The sequence below is a fragment of the Denticeps clupeoides genome, chromosome 19, assembly GCF_900700375.1.
Source record: "Denticeps clupeoides chromosome 19, fDenClu1.1, whole genome shotgun sequence".
Classification (NCBI taxonomy): domain Eukaryota; kingdom Metazoa; phylum Chordata; class Actinopteri; order Clupeiformes; family Denticipitidae; genus Denticeps; species Denticeps clupeoides.
In genome coordinates this window covers 8,500,886-8,523,414 of record NC_041725.1, presented here as the reverse complement: position 1 = coordinate 8,523,414, position 22,529 = coordinate 8,500,886, and the positions used below count along the sequence as shown (strand labels likewise).

The 22,529-nt window shown below is 43.4% G+C and overlaps 2 protein-coding genes across 7 annotated transcripts in view; one reads left to right on the top strand and one right to left on the bottom strand.

Moving 5' to 3' along the window:
• Window positions 1-22,529, bottom strand: part of veph1 (ventricular zone expressed PH domain-containing 1) — a 65,669-nt gene that overhangs the window by 36,433 nt on the left and 6,707 nt on the right. For 4 of the 6 annotated variants that reach the window (XM_028962367.1, XM_028962368.1, XM_028962369.1 and 1 more), the window contains exons 2-4: window positions 16,764-17,042; window positions 12,574-12,789; window positions 10,281-10,455 (exon numbers count right to left, since the gene is read on the bottom strand). In XM_028962367.1, the coding sequence (XP_028818200.1) occupies window positions 10,281-10,455; window positions 12,574-12,789; window positions 16,764-16,901 (529 nt within the window). In that variant the 5' untranslated portion in view covers window positions 16,902-17,042. Of the gene's footprint in view, window positions 1-10,280; window positions 10,456-12,573; window positions 12,790-16,763; window positions 17,043-22,529 lie in introns of those variants that run through there. The other 2 variants (XM_028962372.1, XM_028962373.1) reach the window with 1 other exon arrangement.
• On the top strand, window positions 802-5,677 carry ptx3a (pentraxin 3, long a). Its single transcript, XM_028962374.1, has 3 exons — window positions 802-1,236; window positions 2,240-2,788; window positions 4,378-5,677. The coding sequence occupies exons 1-3, from the start codon at window positions 1,083-1,085 to the stop codon at window positions 5,001-5,003; spliced, it is 1,329 nt and encodes a 442-aa protein (XP_028818207.1). The 5' UTR covers window positions 802-1,082; the 3' UTR covers window positions 5,004-5,677.

Here is a 22,529-nt window from a genome sequence, read left to right as displayed (position 1 = left end):
GAAGGTTGCTGGTTTTGTTGTATATCCATATACCAAATACTGTGCTTCACAATGACTTTATGCGTTCATCCATAATCACGCTGCCCTGGGACAAATGCAAATCTTGTATCATAACAAACGTCAGTTATTACAAGGTGAATCATATTATAAACCATTTTTCCAATGGTCACAGGTCATGGTGCAGTACTAAAGCTTTTAACATGGATCAACCAAATAGATTTCCAGGCGGTAAACAATGAAAAATCAAGCAATATTCCTTCATTTGGAAGCCTCCTTACTCCACACACACAAAGCCATGTCATTGTGATACAGGGTGCACACAATAAAACATGTCCTCTGCATTTAACCCCCGGAGAGCAGTGTGTGGGGACGGTACCTTGCTCAAGGGGACCTCAGTGGCATTTTGGCAGTTCGGGAATTGAACCTGCAACCCTTCGGTTACGAGTCCCCTTCCTTACCCGCCCCAGCTGTGAGTATGGTTAGTTATATTGATATTATGCTCCTCTGACACCGTGTAAGCTACTTTGTGTAGAAAACGGTCTCCTGTCCATAAATAGGTATATATTTATTGCATATTCGTAACAGTTTGTAAGGACTGTAAAAACATTGACAGCGTTCCTTCATTTGTGAGGCTCTTTACTCAACAAAATTCTCCCAGTAATGCACTGGAATTCCGCCCTCCCCTCCCCCCCCCCGGGCTTCAGAAGCAGCGGTTCTGTTTGAGTACACCACCAGTGCGACCTCCAGCAAAGCATTACTCACTCTCTGCCTCCCCTCGGCCAGCGCAGTATTTATATAGACCTCGGAGTCGCTCGCTTGCACACTCGCTCGCTCACGTTGCGCGCGCGCACACACAGCCGTGCGCATCTGCAAGGGCCAAGAAACAGCTCAGCACTCAACATAGAGAGAAGTGGGAGAGGGGGGAAGAGGAAGACACCCCAGGTTGCTTACATGCCACACTATCTGGCGCGTACACACTGCGAACATACTCTCTCTAAACCACACACACTCTCGCTGACCTAATCTGTCTGAGACACACACACACACACACACACACACACACACGCAACGCTACAGTCAACATGAGGTTTCTGCAGATGCTGGTTCAGGTCCTTTGCGCATTGACCTCTACATCTGGAGTTGTGAAGCTGGCTTACGAGGACGACGCAGAGGACATTGACCTCAACTACGGACCCTCGTACTTCAACGAGATCTCCGAGGGCGAGCCGCAGGAAGGTGGGCACACGTTCCTCTAACCGTCGTTTTACCTACTCTGAGATTCAATACAGTAAACATGATAACAGCATGGAAGTGTGAGTAATATATGCAAATTCACAATATATACAAACCTTATCAAAGTCTGAAATGCATTTGTTGGGGGACGGAAGGTGGCATCTGCCACAAACATCGCTTCTTTTCCGAACGCTGGAACCAGGGATCAGGCAATGGCCATAAGTGTGCACAGCAAGAGTAGTAATGCCTCTTAACCGTCGTAAATAACTTGACAGTTCAGCGGTTTTCCGTACCGTTTGTAGCGCGAGGGGTAACGGTGTCTGTATTAATCAGTGAATTTGGGTGCAATGTGGCGTTTTCCGTCAGGTAACACCACTTCCATGATGGGATGGACAGCAACGTGCTTAGGTGGTGTGTGTCAAATTTGCATCTGTGTGAATGACAGTAGCTTCCTGGTAAAACATCGGCCAATGCATCACACTTGCCATAGTTTGTGGTGGTGCCGTGTCTCCCCCAGATTAAGACATGTGAAGTGAAGTGATTGTCACACGTGATACACAGCAACACAGCACACAGTGCACACAGTGAAATTTGTCCTCTGCATTTAACCCATCACCCTGAGTGAGCAGTGGGCAGCCATGACCAGCGCCCGGGGAGCAGTGTGTGGGGACGGTGCTTTGCTCAGTGGCACCTCAGTGGCACCTTGGCGGATCGGGATTCGAACCGGCAACCTTCTGATTACAGGGCCGCTTCCTTAACCGCTAGGCCACCACTGCCCCATGACATTGTTGTCTGGTTGAGTTGCTTAATAGTTGTGTTGAGATACTTTCCTTGTATGAGGTAAAAGACATTAAATTATTTTCAGCTCATGTAAGAGAGCTCTCCAAAAGCACTTCCACCTTTCACTCAAGCTATGGACACTTAGGTCACTACCGTCCAGTAGAAGATGTTCTTCATAACACATTTTGTTATTCCTCCCGTTCCTTCTCCATCCTTTCTCTATTAGTCGAACCAACTCCTGGGCCAGAACCACCATGCGCGTCAACTGAGCTGAGCAAATGGGACAAACTCTTTACCATGCTGGAGAACTCACAGATGAAGGAAAACATGCTGCTGCAGTATGCTGATGAAATCGTGAAGGTGGAGCTCCAGGAGGTGCGAACGGAGCTCCTGCACTTCATGGCCCAGTACGGCAGCACATGCACAGGAGCGGTGGACGGCGCCGGGCGAAGGCTGGCCACGCAGGTGAACCTGCTGCTGCAGCAGACCGTGGATCAGCTGAGGGCAAACCGCCTTCCCACTGGTCACCTGCAGGAGGCGCTGGTGCAGCAGCTGCTACATGCCAGCGACAACCAGACCAACAGGCTGGCCACACTGGAGAGGGCTTGTCTGGCCGGGAAAGGTTCCGATGCCAAGAGCTTCCTTTCCCGAACCCTGATGGCGGCTGACGAAGGGTCTAGCAGGCTGGAGAAGACGCTGGAGAAGACACTGGTGGAGCTCCAGGCCGTCCGAGCACAGATGGACAAGAACCAGCGGCAGAACAGCTTGCCCTCAGGTATGAGCATGTCCACCAAGCCTTGCACTTCATTGGTTATTTGTTTTGTGACAATCATCAGTCTCGAACCAGCTTACCAACAAACCCATTCATACCCCACACACTTCCCTTGGTCCGTGAGAAGATATCCAACCCTGTGCTGCTTGGTGAGGGAAGTTCATCTTTATTAGAATAATAGGCAAAAGCAATAATAGAAAGCATTGGCCTAACCCTTCATTAGTCTGTGCTGAAAGCCTTTTTTACATAGACCACAGGCAAATCCCTCAGCCTCTATTTGCCACAGACGCGTCACTATGCGGCATGCATTTCCCATTCGGAATCAGATATGAAATGATTTCATTTCTAAAGTGCCCATGTTATGGCGAGACTGAACGCGAAGCAGAGCCCGGGTTAATGATTAGCAGCTTCTCTGGTCGACCGCGTCAGAAAGGGCTCGGGCAAAGCAGAACCACATGGAGGTGCCTGCCAAAGAGAGCTGATGCAGGTCTGAGCGTCATGGGAGTTTGTAGGGTCCTAGTAAGCGAGGATGGAAGGTCTGAGCTGTACTTGATGGTTACCTTGAAAAACAACAACAACAAAAAAAAAGCAAACTCTTAACTCTAATATTGGTGGCTCCACTGTTGCTGAGAGGCTTGTGCAATTCATGCATTTTCACACATTCTCTCTCTCTCTCTCTCTCTCTCTCTCTCTCTCTCACACACACACACACACACACACCATACAAAACCATTACAGGCTTTGTAATACACACAAACAAAATTTGATTTCATACTTCATACGCATGCAATACATACAAAAGTGAGAGCATGACTCTGTTTAGGGACTGGGTTAAGAGGGATGGGCAATACTGAAACCCCACTGACGCCCAATGACATCAACTACAAAAAAAAAAATAAAAATCGCGCCATTACACTCCCTCCGCACTCAACGCTCAACTCCAGTAATCAACATAAAACTATACTGATCAATCCAAAAAAGCATAATTTTTATGAATTTAGAGTAAAACTGATGAAATCCAAAGTCTTAATCACTCTCTTCCCAACTCAGAAGTAAACAGGACTCCGGACAGAATTGTATTAGATCCGTTCCAGCCGTTCTGGGTAAGAATGACTCGGTTTGATTAAGAGGGAAATTGCAGAAATGATGATGTCAGGTATCCAAGGAGAATAACAGGGCAGATGAGGATCTATTTGTGTAAACACGGTAAGAAAAGAGAGCTAGTGTCAGGATGGATACACAGAGTTAAATGCAGTAAACACCTTTGTATGGTGTGTCCCAAGCTTCTCAATAGAGGAAAAACAAATGAACTCATATGCTGAAGGATTAAAGATTTGAATGAGTCTTTTCATGTCTATTATAATAGGTTTGGACCCTCCCTATGCTTAAACTTACTCTAAAATAATGGTTATAAAAAAGGCAAAAATAATTTTTGCAAAATTTCATGTTTATGACAGGTCTAAACGTATTAACATTCACCATTAGAGGTAATTCAGGTAAAAAAAATTAGTCAGGCTGGGACTTTAGCATTTAGCTAACACATTGTGTTGTATTTTTTAGTTTGAAGTAAAGCTTTATTTTTCATGTTTCAGGCTGTGACGGGGTCCTGATTTTCCCCATGCGCTCGCCCCGGACATATGCAGAAGTCAAACGGCAGAAGAGAACCCTGCGGGCCTTCACCGTCTGCCTGTGGGTGCGGCCAACCCAGCTGCTCAACGAGACTGTGCTCCTCTCCTACGAGAGCTTCCAAAACCCCTACGAGCTCCAGCTGCTGAGCAGCACCGACGGCAGTGCCCTCTTCACAGTCGGAGGGGAAGCCCACCTGGTGGAGGTTCCGGGGGCCGTAGGGGAGGGCCGCTGGACACACCTGTGTGGGACCTGGAGCTCTGAGCAGGGTCTGGCTTCACTATGGGCAGACGGTCAGAAGGTAGCCAGCTCGCCAGGGGTGGCTGAGGGTCACGAGATGCCTGCCGGTGGCTCAATGCAGCTGGGCCAGGAGGCGAGTGTGAACGGCCTGAGCTTCACTGTCTCCTCCAACCTGGAGCGGGCCTTCACCGGAAAGATGACCGGCGTGAACATGTGGGACCGCATCCTCAGCCCCGAGGAGATATCCCAGCAGGCCAAGTGGGAGGGGAATGGCTGCGGAAGATATGGCAACATAGTGGGATGGGGCATCACTCCGATTGTGTTGCACGGGGAGGCAAAACTCATCTTCTAACCATCTTTACCACATGTGTGGACAACAGGATGAGTAACAGGACAACATGTGCATGTCACAGAAAACACTGCACATAAAGCACTAGACTTAGGGCCAATTAATCCTCCGTACAACGCAAATGTTTCCTATTTAGGCCAAACAGAGCACATTCATATAGCCTTAGGAGGAAGAGACGTGTACTGAAAGAGAGGAAGGGAGAGAAAAACAGAACAAAGGGTCTTTTGAGAGGATTTTTGGGAGCAAAAAACCTTTGGAGGAACTTTTACCTTTTATGTTTATGAATTAAAAATATACAAATCTAATGGGAAAAAATTACAGTACTTTATTTCCAAAGAGTCTACATTCTCAGATAAAGAAATGTATTTAATCAATTTTATTGCTATTACTGTTTTTATTATTATGTCTACATGAAATGCAAGGAGAATGCTATTAAATTAATTTTCTTAATTTTTTTTGCCATTCATCGTTTATTTTAACCCAAAGGACTGTCTTCATAATGAAATGCTTGGTTGATGTTTACAGAAGTCTTTATGACTTTTTTTGCCCTTTGATGTGACACTTGTATTATAATGTAAATTGATTTTTTCTTATGTTTTGGTCAAGAATGGAAATGAATGTAAGCTGTACATTAATAATTTGTATAATTTAATTGATTAAAAGAATCGTGTTACTTACACTGTCGCTTTCAGTATTGCACAGTTAAGAACTAAGGGCTAACTAGTCATTATGACCTGATCCAAGTCAGAATAATGGAGCAGCTGGAATCAGTCAGTACAATCTTCAGTTTTCCAGTTCACCTCACCTGCTTGTCCTTGTAATGTAGGAGGAAAGTAAGAAACCTCCACACAAAAAGAACTGAGTGGGGATTAACATTACTCTAAAACATTTTGGTACTTGCTGGCAAAGTCTTTGTTGGCAGACATTTCTTGTAGTTGACCACAAGATCACGATCATTCAGATCACGGTCTTAATAAGGGTTAGTAAATCAACACTACTGATGGCGTTACTATTCTGGAGATTCTTTTATTTGTCCCTTATCCGTGCTGAGTAGGGAATGACACCAATGCTATATCAGCTATTAACATATATTAATCTGACAGCGAAAGCAGCTACACGGGGATAAACACAAGGAGAATAAAATAATGTTCACACAAACCTTCCTGCTAATGAGGACAGGGGGAGAACCAAGGAGAAGATCAAAGGCCAGAGATCACACCAGCAGTGAGGCTTATAAATACTATATTATGTCATATAACTTCCAATTCTGTGGGCTATATAATTAGCAGAAATCCTAACAAACTTATGACTGATTCTTAAAACTAAAGTTAAAAGGAAATGATCCACAAATAAAACTGAACATTTTTCTCAATAATTCAGTCGGGTAATTTTTTTTCTCCGTACTGATTCCAAGATGCAAACTGATTCTCTGCATCGGCATTTCAAAACGACAATACGACTGCGCACATAAAAGCTGTGCCATTTGTGAATTGGACCTGATGCAGCCCATGTGTGAAGTTGTCCCCTTCAGCCTGCCGACCAGCCCAGCTCGGAATAAAAGAAGCTCTGCTTTCGCTCTGCTGTGCTGTCTGGAGAGGGGCCAGCAATTGTGCTAACTCACAGGTCTGCTTACTCCTCTGGGGTGCGGAGAGATGGTGGGGGCATGCTGCTCGTAGCGCACGTATTCGCCAGACGTGCAATGGGGAGGGGGCTTAAGCAAAACACTTCAGCCAGCGGGAACACACTAGGAACCAAAAGCTGTCAAAGCACGACTCAACCTGCCTTCTCCACCCCCTTCTCTCCCTGTTTGCAGGCAGTGGCAGTCGCCCCGCAGGATGTGACATGAACGGCCCATGTCATGTAACTTTTTACAGTCGCCCCGTCACTCAGAGCAGAGCAGGCAGGAGAGCAATAGCACATAAACAAACCCAACTATGCCAGTTCTGAGGAGTGGGGCTGAACAGAGGGGCTCGGGATCATAACGCCAGCCTGATTAATCATGAAGACCCCGTGGGCTCCAGCAGCGCCACGGAGAAACGTCTCTAATGAGGCAGACTGAAAAAAACTTCCTGATGTGTTTTCGTAAGGAGCCTTTAACGAAGGTCTAATCAAGTTCCACGACGGAGAACAATGGCAAGCTGTGATGATGGACGCCACAGCACTGAGTTGAAACATTTGGAGACCAGCCTTTGAGGAGCCATCCACATCTCAACGGCACCACCTAACACCACAGACCACCGGTGGGGTCAAGGGGGGTGGATTTTGAAACAAACACAGCCACATGGTGTGTTGGCAAGCGTAGCATCAAGAGCAAGGTCTTCAGGATGTCCAGAAATAAACTGATTCAAACTAAAAACATCTATAACTAACTACTAACCCTTCTTTTTTGTTTCTGGTGCCCATACATTTACAGCATTTACCAGACACCCTTACAATCAGTAGTTACAGGGACAGTTTCCCCCTGGAGCAACTTAGGGTTAGGTGTCTTGCTCAGGGACACAATGGTGGTAAGTGGGGTTTGTTACCCACTAGGCTACTACCACCCAATCACTTCTGACTTCTATGCAGCCTTCTTCCGCCCTGCTAATGCATCCTGTCTCTCATCTGATCGAACATCGCAGACATGTCCGACACCAGACCAGGTACGCAGAGAGCTTTCAATTAAGCCTCATATAGCGCCCTTAAAATATCCCCCTTTTACAAATTCTGTATTATTTGAAAACTGTATCACCACAGAACTATTTAAATCCTTTCAGGCCGTCCTATTGACATCTGCACAGTCTGGGCTGCAGCAATGTTTCCCATTGGGGCAGCGATAATTGTGCTGAGAGACTTTTAGGTAAGACTAAAAATATTTCAGGACAATCGCCTTGGCAGTTTTATTTGTAGGCCCGTTGTACAGAGAATATTTTAAGTTTGAATAAGAACAAACCAGTTGCCATACATGATGTATCTGCCTTTGCAGTGAACTCTTTGGCTGTGTGGTCCCTGGTAATTAGCGAGCCTAAAGCCAGAGCCCCACATTGCGGGCGGCTGGGATTACATGTTTCCTGAACTGTGGTGTGTGGTTGGCGTGGAAACAAAACAGTCACCAGCTCATCTGTGAAGGAATGAAACATAGTGCATGCAAAATGTCAGCACCAGCCGGGGTCTGTACAGTACGTGATGCCGAGCGGAAACTCTGCTGACTCGGAGCATCAGAGAAATTTGTGTATTACATTATAACAGTATTATATTACAGTGCAGGAAGTGGTGAGTGCCGAGTATTTCGCATTGGGGCATAGTAAAAAATACTAAAAGCCATACAGTAAAAACATAAACAATTCTTAACAATAGTTGATAATAGTTAATATTTTGACATTCTCATATTTTACAGCCATTTTATTGTACTGTTTACACTGTGACACAAAAATAATTATTACATTGCATCCAGAAGGTATTCACTTTTTCCACATTTTGTTATGTCACAGCCTCATTCCAAAATGGGTTTAAATTTTTTTTTTTTCCCTCAGAATCCAAAATTCACACAACAGTCCAAAAAAAAGTTTACTTGAGGTTTTGGCAAATGTATTAAAAATAAAAGAGAAATCACATGTACATAAATAATTCACAGCCTTTACGCAATACTTTGTTGATGCATCTTTTGCATCAATTACAATTTTTGAATATGATGCCACATGCTTGGCACACCTACCCTTGGCCAGTTTCACCCATTTCTCTTTGCTGCACCTCTTAAGCTCCATCAGGTTGGATGGGAAGCGTTGGTGCACAGATATTTTAAGATCTATCTAGAGATGCTTAATCGGAATCAAATCTGGGCTCTGGCTGGGCCACTCGAGGACGTTCAGAGTTTTGCTGATGCAACTTCTTTGATATCTTGGCTGTGTGTTTAGGGTCATTGTCCTGCTGAAAGATGACCCGTCGCCCCAGTCTGAGTTCAAGAGCGCTCTGGAGCAGGTTTTCATCCAGGACGTCTCTGTACATTGCTGCAGTCATCTTTCCTTCTATCCTGACTCGTCTCCCAGTTCCTGCAGCTGAAAAGTATCCCCACAGCATGATGCATGAGTTCAATCTTTGTCTCATTGGACCAGAGAATTTTGTTTCTTGTTGCCTGAGAGTCCTTCAGGTGCCTTTTGGCAAACTCCAAACTGCCATGCGGCTTTTACTAAGGAGTGGCTTCCGTCGGGCCATTCCACCATACAGGTCTGATGGGTGGATTGCTGCAGAGATGGTTGTCCTTCTAGAAGGTTATCCTCTGTCCACAGAGGACCTCTGCAGCACTGACAGAGTGACCATTGGGTTCTTGGTCACCTCTCTGACTAAGGCCCGTCTCCCCAGATCACTCGGTTTAGGTGGCTGGCCAGCTCTAGAAAGAATCTTGGCAGTTTTGAACTTTTCCACTTAAGGATAATGAAGGCCACTTTGATTATTGGGACCTTCAAAGCAGCAGAATGTCACGATCCGGTACAGAAGGGGTAACTCCGGGTCTGGGATCCGGACAGGAGTTTCATGTTTGTCTTGTGTAATGTTTCCTGATAGTTTACACATGTGTAAGATTGTATAAAGCTGCCCTGTTCATGTCTGTTCACCTTCAAGCCATTGTTACATGTTACTGGATGTCTTCCCCTGTCCTGTTCATCATGTATTAAACCTCTGTTTCGTGACGTGCGTATGCATCCTTCCTCATCGTCATGTCCAGCCATTGTTCCAGGTCCAACCAGCGTGACACAGACATTTTTCAGTAACCTTGTCTCGGTGGTCTACATACATTTCCTTTGACTTCCTGCCTGGTTTGTGCTCTGACATGAAATGTCAGCAGTGGGACCTTATATAGACAGATGTGTGTCTTTCCAAATAATGTCCAATCAACTACTTTTTCCAAAGGTGGACTTCAATTAAGCTGCTGAAACATCTCAAGGATGATCAGGGAAAACAGGATGAATCAGATGACCTTCATGGCTAAGTCTGTGAATACTAATGTAATTTTTTTTTTTAATAATTTTGTAAAAATGTTTTTTCATGTTGTCATTATGGGGTGTATGTAGAATTCTGAAGAAAAAATGGATTTAATCAATTTTGGAATCAGGTTGCAACATAAAATGTGGAAAAGTGATGTGCTGGGAATACTTTCTGGATGCACTGCATATAATAAAATGTTCTTTTCCTCATTTGACAGTATGCAGTGAGGCTAATAAAATGTTGTCAAAGGAAAAATGAAAAGTAAAAACTAAATTGAAGTAAATGATTTATTAAAGTAATAATGAGTTTACTGACCCTTACCTCCCAAAACACTGCAGGTAATAGCCTCTGTGTGCTCAGCAAGGAGCTCCGCCTTGGCGATGGCAGCCAGAGACAGGTAACTTGACATGTTTCTGGAGAGCTCCCGGTTTCCCCGCTGCAGGAACTTCACCGCTACCGGAATGGCCAGGGCCATCACCAGAGGCTGGTTGTAGTTCTGCATGGTTCAGATGGGGACAAACCATGAGTCAGTTACAAGTCTAAAACTCAAGCCAGACCTGGGCTCTATGCCAAAAATAACAAAGAACAAAAACGTGATCTAGTGCTAGACAGTGTGACGAAGATAAAATAGTCCCCGCTGAGCAAAATGTGTTCTTGTCATTGAACACAATGCTGCAGATCCCTGTGAGGACTGAGTCAATAAACAGATTACAGATGGTGAAATCACCTAAAGCTTTACTTGCACTGAAAATGAATGATAATATTCTCAAAGATTATCAATATGTCAGGATTTTATTCTGATGAAATATATGAACCCTAACTCTAAGTTGTGCAGACGTGATTCATGTTCAGCGTAAGAAAAGAGCAAGGTAAGGCCTAAAGATCAACGCGGTTTCATGTAAAACACTATTCCAGGCAAGGCAATCATTTTATCATGCATTTCATACAATAGAGCATAAATGAAAGCATAATAAATTCTACTCTGTGGGAGCCCTGAGCACCAAAAGATCTGAGGACTTTTTAATTGTTTACTGATTCCAGTGAGGGTTAGTTGGGGGACTGTGACAAAGGAAGAACATTTGGAGTGATTAAGAGGTGATCTTATCACTAGTCATTACAAAAAAGACTCTTATTGTCAATAATAAAATAAGATCCTAATAAATACAGATTGGTAATAAATAAATAAATACAGATGCAATTTTTTATCGATCCCTTGTGCTGTCAGAAAGCTATAGTTATTCCAGACGACATTACACAGAAGCACTCAAATTGAGATAAACTTGGTTTAATATATAGATGTTTAAACGTACTGATAAAATAATACACAGTTAAAAAATCTAAATATCAGTATGCTATGACATTCTTACTATAAAATGGAAGCATTAGAACATTGCTTTTTCCATAAAAAAAAAACAGCAAAGGTATGACTTCTGATACAGCTCACTGTTGAAATACAAATGCACATTAGTTTCTTTCTGCACTCTCAGTGTGACACATCTTAAGAGAATGTGGAGTGAGAATGAGAAGTGCCTGTGATGAAAGAGGAAAAGAGTGGGAGATTGTAAATGTTTTAGTGCCCCCAAGTGTAAGTGTAGAGAACATCGGCTGCCATGAGAGCAAAAATATTCTCAAGACACCCTGTGGGTCTTCTAGCAGAAATGGCCTTGAGTCGATCTCGCATGAAGCTGCTGCAGGAAGAACAAACAGGGCATCTAATAAAGCAGGCACTTCAAGATCAAAGCCAGTCTTCTGCAAATACATCAAAAGAATTCCCGCTAATTAAACATCAGTCATCCAAATTTCCCATCATGCACATCTTGTATGGTGGCATTCAGAGTGTCATATGTGCACAAACAGTATATGAGCACAAGACAGATAAAACGAAGGAGAGAGAGAAAAGCGAGAGAGAACTGTTCGGACTACGAAAGAAAAAAAAAAAAAACAGGATATTAGCGATAATAGACAGAGTTAGGGCTGTCAGTTCCTTTTTAAATCATGAGACTCTTTTTTTTTTTTACTTCAAAGACATTATGACCCATTAACGTCTCACTTCATCCCCGAATCTACAGCTGTTCCTGATTTCTTCAACAGTCCCGGCACTAAAACCTTCACAGGAATGTGGCTGCTGGCACAGACACTCCCAAGGACCAAAATGGTGGGCGTTCCTGCATAATAAAACCACCTATGTACAGATCAGTGAAGCTGCAGATTTTGATAGGGACTGTATGCTGGCAAAAAGTCTGCTTTGGATCTCTGGTTTGCATTTTTTATATTATAAGTGATTAGTTAAGACAATGATTCCCAGGCTGGAACCAAAATAAGATCCATAATGGCCATCACTTTTAATAACTAACCAATCCTCTATAAATGTGATTTCTAACGTTGTAATTCAATGAAAAATGTAACCTCTTACTGAACAAAACTATACATTATGTTTGGAATCCAAAGTGTGTAGGAGTGATGGGGCTTTAAAGGGTCACTCAGGCTTACATTTTTCAAATATAATGATAAAATTATATTTCCCAGTTCTCAGTAAATGTATACATGCTGATGATAAATCATAGTGGAGCACAATTATGACGTGAAGTTGCCACAGTGACAGTGTGCTGCTGACCTGCAGGATGCAGCTGGTGATGTCAGAGGCGATCTTGGCGTGGGGCGTGTCCTCGTCCTTGCCCTGTGGCTGCAGGTTGTGCTCCAGACACGACTCCCACAGCGCCACCAGTGCTGCCCCATGCCTCTCGATGGAGCCCGTCTCCCGGATTGCCGTGGTGATGCGGGTGATGCAGATCTCCACCACTGCCTGGTCATTGTCATTGGTAAGGTAGTCCTGCCAAAGTCAACCGTTAACATGATGAAATGAACGTGGAACGTTGGTCAGAATCACTTCAAATAACAAATTCCTTGAATGTTATACCTTCTCCCAAGACAGATATGTAACACAGGCTGGATACATACAGGCTGGATATATTCAACTAAACTAACACGAAGAAAAGGCAAAAAGCTAATCTGTAGGTCTCCTTTGCCTGACACAATGTGAAATGTTTGACATCATTTATTTAGTTATTTAAGTTGCTCAGTTTGCTGTTCTTATTGTCTTTAATTCCTGTTTTTTCTGTTTTCTGCATATTTCACACCTTATGAGAGCAGCTCATGTCTATTATTTATTATTCTGTACAGAACTTTGGTTCAGTGTGGTTGTATAAAGTGCTCTACTGCCACGCCTGAGGTGCTGAGGGAATGATGGATGCCGAGGGTAAGAAAAATGAAGTTTATTGGGAAATAAACGGCACGCGCTGAAGATTGTTCTTGGTGATGCAGTAGTGTGTATCACCCCAGGTTGCTAGGCACCGCTGACCATTGAATATGCCTTGAACAGTGTGCTGAGAATGTCCAAGTTCAATGGAAGGTGCAACAGGAAACTCCTCGTGGCTATGCACACTCCCGTATGACACAAACACGCACATGTAAACACAGCTCTGACACCAACTAGTATAGAGAGACATGGGACATGAGAAGAACCTCTGGATTCGTGTTGGATAACAGCTCTGTAGGCTACACCTGACCCTTGTTACACCATTAGGATCACTATCCATGCCGAGGGACCCTAGTAAAAACTACGAGTTTGGGACTTGCCAGGAAGTTGGCAGCCACACGACACACAGACACAGACCCTAATACTCAGGAGAAGGGGAACGTGTTGTGGGGGGATGTGACATGTACAAATAAAGATGGATTGGATTGGGCTGGATTAGGTTTTTACATAATGAGTGAGCACTGTTTTATATAATCCTGTAATCTGAGAAAGATGGGACATCTTCAGGTTGGAACACTGGAACCTCAGCATGTCCACATGTCACATCATCGAGGCTTTCACTCAAGTTTATTTGTCCCACAGGTCCACACAAAAGCGTCATAGCCAGCTTCAAACACAAATAGAAATCAGTATCAGAATCACATTTATTGACCAAGTATGTGAGTGAACACATACAAGGATTTGTTTCCGGCTCAATGGTGTATCGCAAGCACAGTATGTAGAACAAACTTTTACAATATAGTACAAATCTTATATACAGAAAAATACAAAGATTAGAGAAACACCACAGTGTACATAAAGTGCAGTTGCAATGTGATTAGCATCGTAACAGTTTGACAGTTCAGTTGTTTAGGAGGGTCATGGCGGGTTGAAAGAAACTTCCTGTATTGGCTGGCTTTGTTCTGCAGGCTTCTGTGTCATGTCCAGGTTGTGAGGGATCTTGCCTGCTCTTTTCCTTGTTTTTGAGAGGAACAGGTTCTTGATGGAGGGCAGTGGGACACCGATGATCCATTCAGCAGTCCGTACAGTCCATTGAAGTCTGTTCCTGTCCTGTTTGGTGGCTGCTCCATACCAGATGTTGATGGAGGAGCACAATGAACCAGATCATCAGCTCCTGTGGACGACTGTAAGTACAGAAAGTACATCATCTGCTGGGGTCTTTTTGAGGATGGAGATGTTAGTCTCCTACTTCAGGTTCTGGGAGATGGTACCCGGGAACTTGAAGATTTCCATAGAAGACACTGGGCTTCCTGATATGGTAAGGAGGAGCAGTGTTGAGGAACGCCTAGTGAAGTCCACTGTCATCTCCACAATCTTGGGCTTGTTAAGCTCCAGGTTGTGCTGACTGCACCAGATTGCCAGCATTTCCTGATTGCATCGATTCCTGCACTTCCCCTCGGAGGCGACACAACTTGTTGTGTCTGCCTGCTTTATCTGTGTTTGTTTTTCTCCTTTTTCCCGTTTTTGTTCATCGTTATTCGTTGTAATTCTGTCATGATCCGTCATGGTCCGGCAGGGGTTACTCCAGGTCCGGAGTTCGGACCCGAGTTTCATGTAGTCTTGTGTGATTATGTTTCTGGATTGTTATCACCTGTGTAATTGTATAAAGCTTTCCTGTTCGCCATCGGGTCATTGTCTGGTGATGTTCCCCTATCCTGTGTACTATGTATTAAGCCCCTGTCCCGTGACGTTTTGCGTAGGCGTCCTCCTTCCTCACCTTGTCCAGCCATCGTGACAAATTCGTTTTGTATGTATTTCTGATTTATTTATTTATAGTTAATAAAATACTTGTTAATTTTCTCTGTTTCGTCTTAGTAGGTTTTGTTGTTTTCTTTTCTTTTGTTATGGGCCGTATCCCTAGACTGGCTCGTAACAGTATGCAGATTCAAATGCTAATTTCTTGCAATGAACAAAGTGCTCGGTTTTCAGAAATAGGCCAAAAAAAAAAACATTCAATATTTATATAATGATCTAATTGTATGAATTGAACTTAATTCAATTTAATAAATGAAGACAATTAGGCATCTAAGTCTAATGATCCAGGTCAGGACAATCTGAAGTGTGTCCCAGCAATTACTCCTCCGCAAACTCTAGAATAACCAAGTGGCTAATGTTCCAGTTCAGGAGGACACGGGAGGACCATATGGAGAACATGCAAATGACGGGGTCTGAAATCAGTTTTTTTTTTTTTTTAGGAACTTACCATGGTTCAGAAAGTTAACTTGCTGGCTTGTTCAATACATAAACAAAATATTAAAATTCTCAATAATTCCAGGTGGCAGTTCAATCCGAACTTAAACACCAATGTGTTTGTATATGGAATTTGCTGTGGTAAAGTGATCTTTAAAGTGTGCTTGCAAGAGGAAAAGGAGGACACATTAGGCCCTGGAGAAAAAGGAGTGTGTGTGTGTGTGTGTGTATGTTAATTCATCTGCAATTGCAGGGAAAAGAGACCCCCTAGGACAACCATGGATGCGCCAGAGCTCCTCTCTGTGGGGATGGGGAGAGGTGGAGGCGCCATGGAGAAAACAGAAAATGAGATGCTGAAAGAGTGAAGATCAACCCAGGCTGTGGTGCTAGATAAAAACCCTGTGGTTGTCTTTCATACTGATGAAAATTGATCAAATTTCGCCAAATATTATTAACGCAACTCTGATTTATTGTGTTGTTTACAGACCCTTTTGAGCTGTTACTAACTTTTGTAACATCTGTAAAAAATCACACCTTGTACTCACAGACTAATGTGTGTAATGGAGGTGATAAGAGAAGTACAACCAATGGAAAGTGTACCATTGATTAAATTACTTATTATTATATCATCCCCAACCCTGCACTGACACCATTTGCAGGCTCACTCTACCCTGGAAGGGCGTCCCTCTCTGTATCACTCCTTCCCAACGTTTCTTCCTTTCTTTTTTTCTCTCTCCTAGAGTTTTTTGTGCGTGGCGTTTTTCCTTGTGTGCAGAAGACCCTGTGGGGGTCTTCTGTGGGGGTGTCAACTGTAGGGCCTGTCAAAGCCCATTGAGATATACTGTATGTAATTTTGGGCTATATAAGAAATAAATGTTGTTGTTGTTGTTACTGATTAATTATTGATTAAGAACAACACGAGTGAAAAATTGCTGAATGAGATTCATTTAGACGAACTGGGTTGATTTTACATCAGATGATTTTACACTTTCTTCCCTGCAGAGGATGCTACCTAAAATGATTTTTGTCTTTAAAAGCTTCTTAAAGACACATAAATAGTGAAACGTAAAGCTAAAAGGTGCTTTTGGATCAGACCTCATCATGTATTGAACTACTTCTTAAACAACATTCAAATGTTGCAGCACATTTATTTATACACAGTACATGTTCTACTCTGATTCTGGTTCAAATCCCACTTACTACCATTGTGTCCCTGAGCAAGACACTTAACTCTAAGTTGCTCCAGGGGGGACTGTCCCTGTAACTACTGATTGTAAAAATCAATTTTCTAGACTTACTGGAGAGCAGGAGATTGTCTTGATTTCTTCCAGAGCTTCAGACAGGCAGTTCTTGATCTCTTTGTCCTCCAGGGAGAAGAGGTCTCCAGCTCGGGAAAGGTCCCTCTCGCCCAGCACTAGGCGAAAGAGCTGGTGCATGCTGGGACTGAGGCTGCTACTGTGGCTGGTTCAGGCTGATGCCTGCTCTGGTTCTGCTGGCCACCGCAGCTTGGCTCGGCTCTGATGGCCTGGCATGATCCTGAGGGCAGCAGGTCGACTGTCTCTCTCACACATATCAGACTTGTAAAAGAAGACGAGTGAGAGTTAGAAGGAGAAAATGAAAAGTGATTTCAATAAATAAAACAGGAAACAAAAGGAAGAAGCTAAACTATGAATCATTTTATATATAAAAAATGACCACACAATAGTAATTTCGGGCAAAGACAACACATTGCTATGACCTCTATAAATATCACTTGATTTTATTTATATTTCAGAATTTAGGAGGTATGTAGTCGAGCTGTAAATCTAGTTCTATTATTGTATTCAGGCTCGGTTCGAGCTTGCACTGTAAATGAGCGGTCAGCTCAATGCAAATTCCAGTCAATAGTACCTATCCTTTCCATATGATTCGCTGCTTGTAAAATCGTATTTATGATTCGGAAAAGTGTTCATTTGTTTTAATGAAATGTTAATGTGATTTGCAATTCTCACCCACTGTCGTCAGGGTGATTCATTTTAATTTTTAATTGAGGGAGACGTGAAAATGGATGCAGAGTAGTTGAAGCAGACTAGACTTGTGTTTATGTTTTAAACCCACTCATTTGCCTGTACATTTCCTTTCCCTCTCCGAACGCGTTTTTAAAAAGCTGTACTTGTCGAGCTCAGGCCGGGACGGGCCTAACTTTTTAGGCCTGATTACAGCTCTAGTCTTTAGTGGGCTGGCACCCCGCTCTGGGCATTTCCCCACCCTGTGCGCAACAGTATTTTCAGTCGGTCACTCTATATAGTAAGCATCTGGTGAATGAACATCATAATATCAACATTTTAATCTTTTTTGCCATTTCCAAAATACTCGTTCTTCTCATAAGTGAAGTGATTGTCACATGTGATAGCACAGCACACGGTGCACACAGTGAAATTTGTCCTCTGCATTTGCCCCATCACCCTTGGTGAGCAGTGGGCAGCCATGACAGTCGCCCGGGGAGCAGTGTACAGGACGGTGCTTTGCTCAAGAGCATCTTGGCGGATCGGGATTCGAACCGTCAACCTTCTGATTACGTGGCCGCTTCCTTAACCGCTAGGCCACAACTGCCCCTCTGTACTTGTGTGCTCGTGAACCCCAAGTGCTGTAGTGTTTTCAAGTAGCCATGGATGTGTGATGCCACATCCGTTCCTCGCAAGCATGGACTCCCAAACTGAACACAAAAACGCTCTCTTTTTTCTGTATATGATATGCTCAACATGGAGGACAGGCAAATGAGTATTCGTATTATCTGCCTTTATTGTTACAACAGCCATTTAAAACTATTAACATGTAAATGGTCTTCAGCCGTTTGACAATTAATCAGGATTTATCATCAATCACACACCACGCTGCCATTTCACTGAAATAACATGGCTGTGTTGTAAATGAGGAGCAGACATGGTGATCGGAAATTGCACTTCCTGGCATTCCTTCCAATGTGACATTCCTTCACCCAGACTACAGGACAAGTGTGACTTGAACAGTGTTGTCCCTGTGGGCCTTGTTAATCTGTGACACGTTAACATTTTTTCATCTGAAATATGTGATTCATTACACTGCTGTCCATTAACACATAGGGCCATGAACACTTTTTAGCGTAATTATTATCCTGCTGATCATTTTGTAGGCGTGCCCTTGCTGTATCCTTCACACCTGGCAACCATTCGTCCAAATCTGCTATTAAATTTTAGAAGATTGAGGGTAAAATATTGTATCATTTTTTTTATTTCCGAAAAACCTTTCCAGTGCCGACACAACATTGTTGTGGGATGCAGACAATCCAGTTTTTTAAGAGTTTGCAATCACGACAAATCCCACAAAAGTCACAATTTACCCAATATTTTTGTGAAGCCGCATCATTATTATTTTGCAAAAATGACCAAAGGTTTAACACCTTCTGCACAAAACTTCAGTCACCTTGCACTGTTTTAAATCAATAATAGCCAGCACGAAGGAGACGGTGACCAGATGTCTTCTTTTACCCAGACATGTCCTCTTTTTCAGAATCAAATTTATCAAACCACGGAAGTCTGGATTTGGAGTCACACTAAAAATTTAAGTGGAAAAACACACTAGAGGCTGATTCAACTTTGATGTAATGTCCTTAAAACGGGTCAAAATGAGGCTCAGTAGTGTGTGTGGACTCCACGTGCCTGTCACCTCCCTAAAATGCCTGGGCATGCTCCTGATGAGGTGGCAGATGGTATCCTGAGGGATTTCCTCCCAGACCTGGACTAAAGCATCCACCAACTCCTGGACAGTCTGTGGTGCAACGTGGCGTTGGTGGATGGAGCGAGACATGATGTCCAAGACCTGCTCAATTTGATTCAGGTCTGGGGAACGGGCGGGCCAGTCCACAGCATCAATGTGTTTTCTTGACCATTTACATTGGTAGATTCTCACTGAAGGCATCAAAACTATGAATGAACACATGTGGAGTTATGTACTTAACAAAAAGTGGAGACTTGGCCTCCACAGTCACCGAACCTGAACCCAATCCAGATGGTTTGGGGTGAGCTGGACCGCAGAGTGAAGGCAAAGGGGCCAACAAGTGCTAAACACCTCTGGAAACTCCTTCAAGACTGTTGGAAAACCATTTCAGGTGACGACCTCTTGAAGCTCATGGAGAGAATGCCAAGAGTGTGTAAAGCAGTAATCAGAGCAAAGGGCGGCTATTTTGAAGAAACTAGAATATAAAACGTGTTTTCAGTTAAGTACAGTACAGGCCAAAAGTTTTCAATGTGTGTTCACATTCAATGTGTTTTCTTTATTTTCATGACCATTTACATTGGTATATTCTCACTGAAATATGAATGCGTGTTAAGGTCAGCTGTATTTATTATGCACTTTGTAATGTGTGCATGAGATGACACATTTGAAAACGATGGTGTAAAAACGTTTGGTCTGCATGATTGTCAAGACTACACAACTGCCCACTGGAATACTTAAATCACAGTGCTGGCACTGGTCGACCAGGGATGGAAAAATCTGTTATTTTTGAGTGATCCGAAGAAAAATTAGTTTGTATGAGATGGCTGGTTTATAAAACATACAGTGTACTGAGTTTACCATACAATTATTGCACACTTTCTGTAACTCCTATAAACTTTGTTTCACTTCTCAAATATCACTGTGTGTGTCTCCTATATGATATATTAATCAGAATTTTTTTTTTATCGTAGCAAGCAATGATTTTTTTCGGTCGCATGTGGCACCAAATTGGTCGCACTCTAGAGCTGTGATAAGGTGGCAGTACTCTGTATGTGGAAAAGATAGCTGGCCAAACTTAACTCGATTATGCTGGCCATGTTTTATTCAACAGAGAACTAGTACAGCTACCTTCCATTTACTGCTAATTGGCTGGATTTTACACCAACTGTGCATGTTGTGCTCACTGTAACCATTATCACTGTTAATTTCTCCAGACCAGAAGTATGTTGACCAGGAAAATTTACCCAAAGACAGACACCAACATTTTTTTAATAAAAGCTGAGGACCAACCAACCAGACAAAAAACTGGCTTCAAGCGGTGGTTGAAAATTCTGTAATAATTCATTAATTACACAGCACACAAATCCACATTGACATTGATTATTGAGCAGGGTGCTTATCAGATTATCTGGGCATCGCATGAAAATTTGTTAAATACTCCCTCGCCAATTTGAGAAGACGTATGCCAGCGGCCCTCTAATCACAGCCCATGGTGGGGTGGCGTGGAGCGGCTAACGTTGCCCTTTTGCGTTCATAAACGTGCCCTGGGCTGAGGCTACAATTCACGCATTGTCCACACATCCCATAGTTACAGATTGCCAAGCTACAGGGACAGGAATGCTTACTGGCCTGTGTGGACATCGTTGTCCAAACAAACCATACATACAAACCCATTAACTTTATCTGTTACAACACAACACCAGGCAGGCATCCTTTCTGCCCCATTTAATCACAATGTCTTGTGTGATGTGTGTGACGGACGGAGTGAAAAAGTGCCCTGGTCTGTGTGAATGTGGCTGTGAAAAAAAGAGAGAGCACAAAGGTAGACATCAAGTATCTGGGCGTCTGATCTCATGCTGGTAACCAGCTCAGTTATGCTGATTTCAATTAAACAAGCACAACTTCAGTATCATAAATGCAGGACAAGGGAGTGAGAGATGGAAAAAAGACATATAAAAGGTTCTAATCACCCATGCCAAACCATTGCATCAGTTGGGTGTGATTAGACACCTTGTGTGTATGTGACTGGCAGAACCTGGCTAGCCCAGGGCTACCCTGGCGTCACAGATGCACTGAAATGAAATTTTTGGCCGAAACTGAAAACAGAGAGATGAGGAAACACAATCGCAAGAGCCAAAACCGAAACACCAACAGAAATTATTATGCCAGTACTAGTATGGCCGAGACTGTGTGTACTTGCAATTGCATAAATTCATATTCATATCCTACATAAATCAATTACAAACCTTTATTGAGCTCTGAATGCTCACATCCGAACAACGACCAATAAAATCCTGCTATGTCATATCCATGCTCGGTCATTAACGTTTTATCACTGCTCTGTCTCTGTTCCACTGTTTCTGTATAATTTGATAAATCCCCTGTTTGTTAGTCATGGTTTCGTGTCCTTCGTTTCCTGCCCTGCACGATCCTAGACAGAATGACCGGACCATCTTTGGACACAGCTGACTTAGTCTTGATACCGCACGCCGACGAACATCTGCAGCCGTGTTCTCTGGCTTGAGTGCAGCCTTTGTTCTTAAATTTCTGGCAGGGTTCTAACGCCCATGATGAGCTCTGGTTTCCTAGTATTCAAGTGGCAGGACCTTGGCACTCACAAGAGTCCACCATGGGATCAAGGAGACCTGCCACAGTGTCTTCTTCTTTCTGGCAAGGTGGAGGTGTGGTTGGTTTTTTTGGGGATATCAGGAGACCAGTTGGCCACACTGCCAACTGTTACGGTCATGAACTTTGACTTTGTGGAGTGCTCCAGGTCAGTGTTCCAGACCAGATTTTTGTGTTTGTCTACTGTTGCCCCGATTAGATGATTGTTTGCAATCAATTGCGGTGCATCCCTAGTCCAGTCTTCGAATGCATGTTCTAAAAGAACAGGCCATCCCCACAATGTTATCATGGTCGTAGGCTAGCAAATGTGTGTTTTGTTAGTACAGTCTGAAGTATTTCATTGCTAAAATGAGAGTCGTGTAAGCATGAACAGTCTGGTAGGCACAGGCCACTCAATAACAGCAGAGGTGTTGGTTGAACATGGTGAGGTCCATGGCAACCCCCTGGGGGCTCAGGCTAAAGACCAGGAAGGTGGTGCTGGTCACATAGAACGTGCTATTCTTTAGTTTGACATAGAGCCTGTTCTCGAGGAGTTGTTGGAGAACGGTGGGGACATGGGTGATATGGGTTTGTCGTATAGGGAGAATATGTCATCAAGACAGACGAACACATAGCAGTTGAGGAGGTCTTGTATATGGACGACTTTAAGTAAAAATGAATCGTGATTTATTTGACAAAAATCGCGATTGCAATTTAATTTATAA

What these genes read in the sequence shown, in the direction of transcription:
- ptx3a (XM_028962374.1), top strand. Translation starts at nt 1,083, where the DNA reads ATGAGGTTTCTGCAGATGCTGGTTCAGGTCCTTTGCGCATTGACCTCT. An exon ending in CGAGGGCGAGCCGCAGGAAG is followed by an intron (nt 1,237 to 2,239) that starts GTGGGCACACGT and finishes TTTCTCTATTAG; the next exon opens with TCGAACCAACTCCTGGGCCA. An exon ending in GCAGAACAGCTTGCCCTCAG is followed by an intron (nt 2,789 to 4,377) that starts GTATGAGCATGT and finishes TTCATGTTTCAG; the next exon opens with GCTGTGACGGGGTCCTGATT.